Raw genomic sequence first — 12,620 nt, 5'->3', positions numbered from 1 at the left:
CCAGTGTGGTGGTAGCACTGGTGTGTACCAGTCAAAGGGCGTGTGCTGCTCCACTTCCGTCCTAGGTAATACAGGGACACTTAGCTGAGAACTAGGTGTGTCACATAAACTTCTTAAATAATTGAATTTGAGCTCAGCCTTTTGTAAGTATCTCTTATTTTGACAGTGATTTGCTTTTGAAGTATGTTTGAGGGGACATTCTTTTGGCAGATACACATTTAAGGACACACGATGCGGGACAGTCCACAGCTTAGCTCTGCCAAGAAGGAGTAAGCTAGTCCTTCATAATAATCCCTGCTTCACTGAAGGTCTGTCAGATGCTCTGGGCCTGAAGGCTGGAGACAGGCTGTGAAGGGAGTGAGAGATGTCCTAGGGCAGGACTTGGGGGATGACAAACATAGTGAAAGTGGTGGCTTAAAGAAGTACTGGGCTGGGTGGTGCAGGGGTCACCGTAACCAGATGACCTAGATGCTCTAGGCAGGAGGAGGTAAGCGCCTTCCTACTTTCCTTCCTGGCTTCCGTGGGCACCAGCATACATGTGCACAGACACATAAAAATAATAAATCAGATTTAAAACAGAAAAGGATTTAGGAATGTTTTTGCTCAAGGGGATGTGAAATTGAATGTTACAGTTTCTGTGACCTTAACTTCAGTGTCATGCTTCATACTTCAAACCGTGGACAGTAGCTCCAGCTGCCCGCCCCTGTGATCCTGGTTCAGTAGCTCCAGCTGCCTGCCCCTATGATCCTGGCTCAGTAGCCCTGGCTGCCTGCCCCTGAGATCCTGGCTCAGTAGCCCTGGCTGCCTGCCCCTGAGATCCTGGCTCAGTAGCCCTGGCTGCCTACCCCTGTGATCCTGGCTCAGTAGCTCCGGCTGCCTGCCCCTGTGGTCCTGGCTCAGTCACATTAACTCCCTTCCACTGTAACCCTGCCACAGGAGCCTGCCACTGTAACCATGGCTTCTCCAGAGATAGCCAACCTTGGACAATGTGTATCATCTCTTTATAACTGATCTGAAACCCCGAAAGTTCTTTGAGAAAGGAGCCAAGGGTCACGTTGTAGAAGGGTTCCTAGGTCCCAAGCACCGTGCACTCCAGTCAGTGCATGCCTGTGCCTGTCACCATCACATTGCTTCATTTATACTCAACTGTAACCCCTACTTGCCTTTCAAATAGTGTCTTTACCCAGTAAATACCTGAAGAAAATAGCTTCTAAAGTTTTATACAAAAAGGAAAAAAAAGATTCAGAATGTGAGTTCAGTGCCGTGTCACATGCTGGCTGGCCTTGTTGGCGCTAGAGCGGCAAACAGTTGTCCAGAAGCACTACTAAGGAGTCCACTGCTCTAAATAGTTTGTTTCTGTTTCTAAGTCACTTATGTTGAAAAAGAAAATTATCCAAGAGAAGGCAAGCTATAGTTTTTTTTTTTTATTCTTTTAATTAAGACATAATTCACATACATAAATGAACCTGTTAAGGCTGGAATTCAGCATTTTTGTGCTATATCATACCATGAGTGGTCTTTACCACTAATTCTACATTTTCATGATCCTACCCCACTAAAATCCTGATACCCTGTAGCCCCACACACACCCAACATGGCCCAGCTGATATGCTTTCTGTCTCTGGATTTGCCAAACCTTTTAAAGTAGCTGACAGTTGTGTTACCCTTCTCATAATTTATGATCACTTTTCTGTTGTTTCGATAGAACAAAGCGACTTATAGAAGGAAGGATTTAACTTAGGCTCACAGTTCCAGAGGGAGGAGAGGCCATTGAGGCAGGTAACTGTGGTAGCCGGCAGCAGTCATGGTGGCAGGAACAGCTGGGAGTGAACCAGTAATGGCATTGTGTGGCTTTGAAACCTCGAGAACTTCCTCCAACAAGGCTGTGCCTCCCCCCAAACAGCACCACTAGCTGGGGACTGATTATTCAAATGCCAGAGTCTGGGGACATTTTTCTTCAAACAACCACACCATGTTGTAATGATTAATAGCTTCAGATATTTTACCAACAAGAAGTGGTACAGCCTATTTAATCATCAGTTAAACAAAAACTTCAATTGCTTAGCATGTACAGTGTCTGGTTAGTTGAACTTTATACTATTCCCAGCAGCCATTGCACGTAAAACACTTACTTGGATCCCTCCACCCGTCCCCTCCCACTCCCAGCTCCATTCTGGCTTCTGAATTTGATGCTTTTGTGGAGTGTCTACTGTAATTAGTTTGCTTATAATGTACATATCTCAAGATTTCAAGGCTTATTCGATACGTTATCCATTTCTTCCCAGTGTTTAGTAACTTATCATCTGTTTGAACTTTTAGCTTGTTATGGCTTGGACATACTTTCCGCTGGAGAAGTTGGTTCTTTCCTAGATCTTCATAGAGTTGTTGGTTGTGGCAGTAAGCTGCCAATGCCCCGGTGGTGCCACTGCTAACGTTGTCCGTCCTCACTGCTTTTCATTCTCAGGCCAATCCCCCTGGCGTGCTGGCCCTCCTGGATGAAGAATGCTGGTTCCCCAAAGCTACAGATAAAACATTTGTTGAAAAGCTGGTTCAGGAGCAAGGTTCCCATTCTAAGTTTCAGAAGCCACGGCAACTGAAAGACAAAGCTGACTTCTGCATCATCCACTATGCAGGGAAGGTGAGAAAGAACCCTCAACTTAAACGCTGATAGAGTGCTGCATGGTAGGGCTCAGCAGGCAAACGCTTGCTGCCCAAGCCCAGGGAGCTTGAATTTGAATCGTCAGTACCCAAGCAAGTCAGGCATGGTGGAGAGCATCCTAACCCCAATGCTGGGAGGCACAGTGGAGACAAACCATCCTCAGGGTCCACTGCCCGGTCAGCTTAGCTGAAGTGCCAAGCTACAGGATCCGTGAGAGCGGGTGGAAAGTGATAAATAAAGACACGCAAGTGGACCTGGGCTCCACGTGCGCATGTGCACTCCACACACAGAAACTAAGAACTTCCGGGCATGACGGCACACACCTTTAATCTCAGTACTGAGAGGCAGTGGCAGGCAGATCTCTGTGAGTCCAAAACCAGCCCGGTCTACAGAATGAGTTCCAGACTTGCCTTGGCTATAGTGAGACCTTGTCTCAAAAGAGGAAGAAGAAACAAACTTGGCTGGAATGTGCTACACACTTATAATCCTAGCCCTTAGAGTCACGAAGATCAGACCCTGTCTCAGAAGGGGGGAGGGGAGGGAGAGAGAGAGAGCAGGGAGGGAGGGAGGGAGGAAGGAAGTGGAGGGAGGGAGGGAGGGAGGGAGGGAGGGAGGAAGGAAGGAAGGAAGGGAAAAAAGAACCGGTCTGTGGCTTTGCCGCATGTTGTGATGTAAGGTGATGATGAACATGTTTAAATATATTCTTACCTGCCGCCGACAGTCCAGTGCGGAATTGTTTAGTGAAGGGCTTTGATTCGACTTCAGATGGCAATCAGCTGTGTGCTCTTCATTTCTTCCTTGGCTTTGTGGGGACAGGTGGACTATAAGGCGGATGAGTGGCTGATGAAGAACATGGACCCTCTGAATGACAACGTGGCCACCCTCCTGCACCAGTCGTCAGACAGATTTGTCGCTGAGCTTTGGAAGGATGGTGAGATGAGCTTGTGTTTGTATTTAAGCTTGGCCTGGCTCTTCTGTAGCTAAGGTTTATTTACAGTTCTCTCACATATGTGTGTTTGTATAGATCCATACGTTTTTATTGCTTTAAAATCTTTCCCTAGAGCACGGCTGCCGTTATGTCAGATGTTACCCATTTTATGAATATTTGGCTTAAGAAATAAATACAAACCATCTGCCCCCTTAGTCAGACGCTGTGGGGCATATGGAAATGGTGTACATTCAGAGCCACAGGAAGTTACAGGATCCCTCAGGCTTCCCAGTGACAGTTGAGGTTATGACATAAAGGCACAGGTACAAACAAAATGAGAAGATCTTTTTCCTGGTATGGAACACAGGTCTAGCAAGCTGTGTGTCCATCATGCATGTGTGTGCACAAATACACAGTAGCCAGTGAGTGAACTCTTTGATATCCTGCATATTGACCAGTTGCTTCTATTTTCATTAATCTTCATAGTTCTGTTCTATGTATGGACCTCAAGTGATTTCTGATTTCTGCTGACATTTACCACAGGGTAGATTTTACTAGGATATAAAATGCTTGTATTTGTTTATACCTAGTCGGAACACATCTTAGAGTTTAGCTCTCTGCTAGCCTTCGTTCTGGTTATGTCTCTCTTCACTCAGGTGACTCCCACTGGTTCAGTAACTAGCTCGCTTTTCTTCTTCCGATCCCAAGGTGTGTTAGCTTAGCCATCTTCTCAGTGGTAGAGAGAAACACAATAGACCAAGAGGGTTTGGGCAGTTAAGGCAAAAGAAAGAGATAGAAAAAGGACAAGGAGAAAGTCTTCAGGAGAACAGTGACCATGTGAAGGGCAGTGTACTCACGAGTGATCATGTGTAGTGGGCCGGACAGGTATAGGAGGGAGCTCTAGGAGTGGGTCTCACCACCCACATGTGTGCCTGTGTCTGGGAAGAGGTGTGCCTAAGACTATACAAAGAGGGGACTTAGGAGAAGGCTGGCTCTCCTACAGGTGCACAATGCCCCTTGCAGTGACCTAGTTAGTCAAGGTGCTGTCTGAATGCACAGCAAAAGATCGGGGCTTCACTTAGTCCATAGTTTCAGAGTGGAGCTATTCCTGAGCAATGATGTTAAGTCATCACCATGGAATCTGAGAAACTGAACATGAAGGAGGAGAAAGAACCGGGCTCAGGTCATTCCCCAGGCCCTGGTACTAGACAGTTCAGCACTGGATTGGCAGTGTAGATGTGGAGTGTTTCTCAAAGGAGTGACATGCAGTGCTGTCTGTCATAAATATTTGCCCATTTATTACCCAGGATAGGGCATACACGGCCCCTCTTCCTCCTAGCTCAAAGAACAAGTTAGCTTGGCTCGGGGTAGGGAAGGGTGTAAAGTGACCTGGAATGGAGACAGAAAGCCAGCACTCAGGAGTCCATTCTGGCTAGATAGTAAGGCTGGGGCAGAAAGGGTCAGAAGGCAGGAGTGAGGCTGTGGTGATGTTTGCAGCCAGGCTCAGCCCTAGTCACCTGACCCAGGTGGAGGGGTGCTTATACTTCCCTGGATAAAACCCATCAACATGGGTCTGTTCAGTCTAAATATGAATAAAGTGGCTTGTCTCTTGGGTAGACTGGGGGAACCCCCTAGAAGTGAGGGGTGCAGGAGGTGACCAGTAATAAAGGCCCCTGAGACTGGCAACTTAGTAAGAGAGGTTAAGTCCTTCTTTCTCTTTTCCTTACCCAAACTGCCATTTGAAACCCTTTGGAAGCATAAAAGATATGTCCACAGCGCACAACAAACTCGTCATGCAGTGAGGAGTGTGGGCTCTGCATTTGTCTGTCTTCCTCCCAGCTCGCTGAGCTTCCTCCTTCCAAGCTTCGCTAGTTGCAGATAACTGGAGAGGATCGGGTTTTAGGATCAAAGATTCTGTAGGTGAGGGTGGGGAAGGTGGTGATTGGACTGATGAGCCCATGGGGGGGTCACTGAGGGCCATGTGTGGACAGAGTGCCACTTAACTGACACGCCCTTTCACCCCTGTCAGAATTTGTTTGCCACTCTGACGATTCAGGCTGCAGTGCTTGCCGATGATAGCCCATCTCCTGCTACGTGTGGCTTGAGTACCATGGCCACTCTTGTCAGAGTAGGCTGAGAGGTCTCGTCTACCTCAAGTTCAGTTGGCTCTGCTAGCTTCTGCTCTCCCTACACTGTCACTGTTAGATCATCCTGTCCCATCAGGCGCAGGTAGACATCTGCTTAAATCTGAGTGGCAAGAGATCTGAGAGGTCACGTGCTATTGTAAGGCATTGCACAGGCGGAGAGACGGTCTCAGGCTTTCCCAGGCTTGAGGACTGTGGATCTCACTCACAAGGGCGGTGGCAGGCTCTGAAGTTAGATGAGGGAGCCAAAGTGGAGAATTGTCACTTTGTAGATGTAGAGATCTCTTGGGCTAAGAGGAACTTTTTTCATAGGAAAAAAAAATGGCCCTGATGAAACATAAAATTATTTTCTTTTCTTGCCATTGAAATGTGTGAGTTGGCCACGGTGGAGCATGTGTGATGCTGGCCTAAGAAGGCAAAGTCCCCCTTGAACTGGAAACACTTTGTGTCAAAATCAGCTTGCGTGAGAGTTTCACACAGGTTTCTCAAGCCCAAACCAAAAGGAGTAAGTGTGTAGATGGCAGCCCTGCCCTAGAGAGTCCCAGCGCCCTGCTTTTGTTAAAAGCTGATGTTGGGGATCTTCCCACTGCAGAGGAACCCACGCCTTTTCTCAGGCCTCTGTCTGTAAGCAGCAACAACTAAAGAACGCATGGCGTGCACAGCAGCCTCCAGGGCATTTTCATGAGGAACAGCATGATCAAAGCTACAGTTACCTTAACATTTGCTACAGCACAACTTGAGTAATTAACTGATCTTTAGAAATTTATATTTGAAGTAAATTATGTTTCCAAAATCTGTACTGGGAATTTCTACAGTAAAGCCCCTGACTTTGTATTTATTATTAGGGCTCTAATTCAACACTGCCTTGCCCTGATTAACTAACTGCAAGACAGATTAATTAGGACCTCATTACTCTTGTATACTGTCAATATGGCCTGATGCTCACACCTGGTGTTGGGAATATGCTCTTGTGATTCAGCTTGAATATGTTATATAAACAACTTTATCCAACTGCACAGATTCTCGAAACAGTAATTTTTACATAGGCTCCGCCCTGAACTAGCTACTTTGGTAGCCCCATTTCAGAGTTTACTTGTGATGTCAAATGTCTTTCCCACTAACTGAAGTGTTTGTGTATCTGCTCTTCTGTCCTGTTTTCACTGTTTCTCTGCCTTAGAGATTCAGAATATTCAGAGAGCTTCTTTCTATGACAGTGTTTCTGGTCTTCATGAGCCGCCAGGTGAATGTATACAGCCTGCAGGGCCTCCAAATCAGAAGGGTCTTAAGGCCACAGGAGAAGACGGTGGGGTGGGGGCTGGCAGGGTGGCCTGGGAGGCGGGTGTTGGGATTCTGGGCTTTCGTTCGTTTTGCTCACGGGCCTGCATGAACGTCCCATTCCATGCTCTCTTTTATTATTTCCGGGCAAGTGTTTGAGTGCATACCTGATTCAGTCGCTACTGCCTCCACATCGCTTGTTATTTTATGCATAGCACGTAGAGCGTTGCATATGGAAAGGAATGTCCCTCGCTACCTTTCCAATTGTGCCATTTTGATACACACTTCTGCAAGAGAACCTTTAGGATCTGGTGTGCTCGATGATGTCTCTTCTATCCCTGGATCACCTTGTGTGGTTTCAACTCAAGGAAGTTTCTCTCTCTAAACTACTAAACGACAGAAAAATTAGCAGAACAAGTGTTTGTTGACCTCAGGATTGTTTCCATAGTTGTGGTTTGGTTTTGATGTGGGATGTTGTCTGGCTCTAGCCTTTTCTTGAACTGAACCTATCTATAAGGCTTGATGTATTCATTTTGCGATTGAGGTACAGTGGAATGGTCTTAGAATTTATACTTGAAATTGAGCTCCAAAATGTTTAGATTTGTACCCTGTGTTCTTACTTTGGCTAGATGGTTCCTAAAGTCCAATATAATGAGAAATTCACTTAGCCTTCCAATTTTTAATGAAATTGTCAAGGAGCAATATTTGAACATAAGTCACTTTCATCTTATAAAATATGTAAATTTGGGACCATGAGAATGCTGACCTCTAAACCCATCTCAGAAGTTGCATTTTAAACTATCATCGGGCTGTGCTGTGATAACCCACAGCAGGATTCTGACACTGAGGGAGCCAACTGCAAGTCCAGAGTTGGAGATGACAGGAGTGTGTCAGATGGCACAGCCCACAGTGAGAATACCCCAGAACTCTGGAAGAGGAAACCCGATTGCCTATGACCTTGGCGGGTACTGAGGGTGCTGAGGAAGGCGAGCTGACGCTGTGGCTTAGATTTGTACAGTCATCTTCTGCTTGTGTTCTGTGGAAGATTGGCATTTTGGGAAAGGCCAAGGCAGAAGAATCACAGATTTGAGGTCAGCATGGGCTGCACAGTGAGACGTGGTTTCAAACGACAGAAAAATTAGCAACGTGTGTGCCCTCTCCAAAGGTCTCTGACGGAAGCCGAAGGTCTCTGACGGAAGCGTGAAGGCCGATTGAGGGCTCTCTTGTTTCCCCAGCGCGTGACTTTGGGGAGCATGTCGTAAATAAATACGGGACTGCTGGAGTTGCAGTCCCACACGCCCAGTTTCTACCAGTGCTGGCTTCACCCAACCCTGCTCTTGTGAGTCTTGATCATTTGGGTGCACAGACCAGGCATTTGTTCCTGCTGGCAGGATCCAGTCAGATCCCCTCTCTGATGGCGTCATCTTAGTAAACAGGCAGCTGGCTCATCACATTCCCACCACAGCACTAAAATGTCCCTGGCTCTGGCTCCTCTGTGTTGTGACGTGGCAAAGGTCTCAAACTCTTTCCAGAACCCACCCATCCATCTACCGTGGCCATGTACATAATCTTGGAATTTGTGAATATTCTATAGCAAAGTTTTCCTCTCCTCAGAACTTGTTTATGTGTCTGAGAGACTAAGGGGAAGGTGACAGGTTTACAGATGAAAGGTGAGGCGCTGTATTTTACAGTGTTCTTCTGGGAGACAGTGAAAAAGTCTAGGGACAGATTGTGGTGGCTGTGACATACTGACCTGTAAGGAAACACCAGCAGTCCTGCAAGGTAATACAGATGCCGTGCTTCCAAGTGTGCCATAGCCAGGGCTCCATAGACCTGCCTCAAAGACAAAACAAAAAGCAACTAAACAAAATGTAACCATGGCTACATGGTTACATGGTACTGGGAAATAAGTTCTCAAGCTTTTAAGGAAAGCAAATGAAACTGCGGTAAAGAGATTTTCGAAAAGCACCAAAGAACATATAGGAAAAGGGGTGACAGGGATTCCTAGCAGCAAACATGGAGGTCCCGCAGGCTTCTGCTAGAGCCTGAAGGAATAGTCATCCTGTACATAGCTTGGAAGTCCAGATTTCTGAAGACAAAGCAGACACGTGGGATGCAGGCACACTGAGCTAGAGACGGCTCCTCAGAGTGAGTGCCGGCTGACGGCAGGGGCTGTTAGTGCCTCTGGACTGGACCCAGACCAGGCTGGACTCTAATCATCTGCCCTGGCACTGGTTTGTCCCAGTGTGTCCTACACGCACAGTACTGTTTGTGCTTTGAGCCCCACGTGTGCCAGATTGCAGCTGACTGATCTGAAAAGGTATGAAGAGAGAAAAATAACACAAATGTAGGAAGTGCCCAGAAGTGAGTTTTAATTGCTGGCAGAGCCTTCCCCTACCACCTTCAATCCTGCGTGCAGAGACGCCATCTTGAGATAGAGTAACAGCTATTAATGCGACTAAGACTCAGACTTGCCTTAATTTATGGGGGGAAATTATCTTAGACATGTTTAAAACATGACAGAGGATTTTCTGACTCCAAAAACAGCCGTTTTCCCTGTCTCTGTCCAGTGAGGCATAAAAAAAGTCAAATAGAATGGTATGTGCACACTATAATCCTAGAGAGATTGCAAGGCCAGCCTGAGCTACATAGTGAGACCTCTCAACTACTCTAAAAAGCTTTAGGGAAGTTCCTCATAGAAAAGCACTAGGATGGCAAAACTGTGCTCCTGCTGAATCTGCAGACTTCTCTGGTGGTCGTGGCATCCGTTCTAACGGAGCTTAGGGTTGGTAGGCTCCAGTCTGCTTAAATTATCGCTTTTAGTGAGTGGGTTGGTTGTTGGTTGTTGTTGTTGGTGGTGGTGGTGGTGGTGGTGGTGGCGGTGGTTGCAGCATACACCTTAATGTTTTTTAGCTTGAGTTTTATCTCTACTGGAAAGTTCAAGGAGCACTATTTCCAGGCTGCATCTGGGCTGACTGATAGTTGACAAGAACGCTGGGTCTTCTGGTCATCAGGAAAGTGGGAAGTACCCTAGCTTTTTGTTTTTCATCTGTGGTTGGTTGGTTTAGTTTTGTTGTGGTGGTTGTTGTGGTTGAGGTCTGGGATTTGGGTTTGGGGTTTGGGGGCTTGTTTGTTTCTTTGTTTTTTGAGATAGGGTCTCTACATAACCCTGGCTATGTAGACCATGCTGACCTAGTGCTTGGTGTTCAGGGTGTGCAGTTACTGTGGCTGCATGAATAACAGCGGTCTATTTTCTTGTTTTTGTTGTTAAAATCAAATCCACATTCAGCATCCCCAGCCTCAGCTGATAACAGGCAGTCAGGCTGGACTACCACTATTACATAAGTCCCAGCAGCTACCTGACAGGAAGAGGCCAGGGAACAGTAGCCCCTATGATGAGAAAGGTTTCCAAAAGGTGTGGGAAGGGAGGAAAGGCATGCCTACCTAGTCAGTTCTCCACTAGTGCTGAGGGTGAGAAGGAAGGCTGTCTCCTTAAATCAGTCAGCCAACCTCTCCACTTCCTGGAGTTGTCCTAAAAATTTCTAGCTATGCTAAAATTATTCTAACAGATTGGCTCTACCTACTAATTCCATCCTGGTTGTAAATCTGTAATTATAGGGTATGTATCATAAAGATGTGTTATTGGACGGTGTTTCTGGGAACTCGCAGCAGGTCAGTATTCCACTGCTGAGAGCGCTGCAGGGAGCCTGAGCTCGCCGTGCACCTGCTGGAGGGCCTTGCCCGGAGAGTGTGGTGCGTATGCACTGCCAACCCTGCCTGCCTGCTAAAGTGGACAGTCATTAGGTTTCCCCACTCTTTGGCTTTTATTAGCCACAATAAATGTCAAACACTTAGCTTAGTAAGCACTAATATTTTGCCAGATTGAAAAAAAAGGCTTTGAAAACATCTTGTTCTTCCTTGCCTTTGAGGTTGTCGTCCATGGGAAGAGCCAGTTAAGGATCCTGGCAAAGGCAGGAGACAACATCTCCCTTATAAAAACCGATGCTGGCAGTTTATGGCAAGATAGATGAAAAATCTCATTTTTTGTAATTATGAATATAAACCCATCTAATTCTTGACTGTTTAAGTTTATAGGGTAATAAATTATAGTGTAAACACTTGAAATTGTTCGCACCGTTCTAGGGAACCACATCATAGATACAGTGCCCACCACCAGCCCTAGCCAGGGGCAGCAAAGGAGTGGCACTGCGCTGTGGCTTGCTGCTGCTGGTTCTAGTGTCTGGGTGTTCCACCTTTCTCCGCTTCTGTTCTCATCATCTGCATAAGAAAATCCCCTTCTAAAATAGACAGTTATCTGAGTCAGGTTTTGTTTTTGTTTTTTAATGAAATCATACTTTTAGTGATGTGCTCTGGGTCATTTGATGACTTTCCTGAAGTGTTTCTCTGTTAACCACAAGATAGTTTTTCTTAGTGCTGTGACCCAACTCTGAGTTTTCAATGGGAAATTATAAAAAGACAAAACAACCTGAAAGCATAAAGCATTGGTTTTTTTGTAAACCTGAGTCATTTTTAAAAGTAATCCAGAGCTATTGAATTGAAAGTGAGGCAGATGGTGATGGTGCCTTTGCTTGTTGGCATTGCATGCTGGACCATGCAGCATCAAGAGTTAAAGAACGCCCCCCCCCCCCCAGCCTCACACAGAGCTAATGTGATTGGTCCCTTGGACAGTAATCATGGCACCATCCCTCTTTCGTGATCGTGATGATTTGTTCTTTTGGTAAACTTTGTTTTCCACCAGCATCTATTTATTAAGTAGCTTCTAGGAGCCAGCACCATGCGCTGGCTGGTAGGCAGACCATGTTCAGTGTTTTCTTGGGTTCATCTGCTGACATGTAAAGGTCAGGAGGGACAGCCTCTGTGAGCATGGTGGGGACCAGAGCCTAAAGAGCTCTCAGGAAGCTAAGGAACAGAGAGTGAGGCACGTGACCAGCAAGGGTGAGCAGAGAGGACGCATAAGTCCTTGTACCTTGGAGCTTGCCACAGTCTGGCTGGCTAGAGTGCAAGGTTGTGTGGGAAAGTGGGCAGAGAATACCAGCAGTGAGCACAGAGCGGGTTCAGCTACTGCCTCACTGCAAAGTGCACCTCCTCGCCTCCCTTTCAGAGAAAGGAGCTGGGGTGTGTTGCACTTGGAACCTATCACCAAATCACACACTCACTGGTGGCAGTGTGTCACAGTCTGGCTAAAGTCATGCTTGGACATGTATGACAGGAGAGGATAAGTAGACCAGAGGAAAAATCCATAGGGGAGTTTCAGAATCCCTGGGGTATGGGGGTATGGCATAGATGACTGCTTTTCCCGTCTGTCCATTGTCTTCATCTTCCCTTTTCCAGCCCAGAGTGGTACCAGGCCCTCATCTGTTTCAGTTTTCCCCAGGGCAGCTAACTAGTCCCATAACTTGAATAATTTGTTGACAACCCCCAATTTACCTGTGTCATGCCAACTTCCCTGAGCAGCAGGCTGCAGCATCCAGCCGCCCTTGGCAGCTCACTTCATATCTCTCCATCTTACCCATGACCCCATCCACCAGTCTCTCAGCTCCTCAAACCAGAACCCTAGGAGCTGCCCTCGCTCGACATGTATTCTTTTCATACT

At 46.6% G+C, this 12,620-nt stretch overlaps 1 protein-coding gene across 3 annotated transcripts in view; it reads left to right on the top strand.

The window, feature by feature from the left end:
• Myh10 (myosin heavy chain 10) overlaps positions 1 to 12,620 on the top strand; it is a 122,409-nt gene that overhangs the window by 75,138 nt on the left and 34,651 nt on the right. For all 3 annotated transcript variants that reach the window (XM_052196902.1, XM_052196903.1, XM_052196904.1), the window contains exons 14-15: positions 2,465 to 2,638; positions 3,476 to 3,590. In XM_052196902.1, the coding sequence (XP_052052862.1) occupies positions 2,465 to 2,638; positions 3,476 to 3,590 (289 nt within the window). The remainder of the gene's footprint in view (positions 1 to 2,464; positions 2,639 to 3,475; positions 3,591 to 12,620) is intronic.

This window comes from Apodemus sylvaticus, chromosome 10, assembly GCF_947179515.1.
Source record: "Apodemus sylvaticus chromosome 10, mApoSyl1.1, whole genome shotgun sequence".
Taxonomy (NCBI): Eukaryota; Metazoa; Chordata; class Mammalia; order Rodentia; family Muridae; genus Apodemus; species Apodemus sylvaticus.
This window is presented reverse-complemented; position numbering and strand designations above follow the sequence as displayed.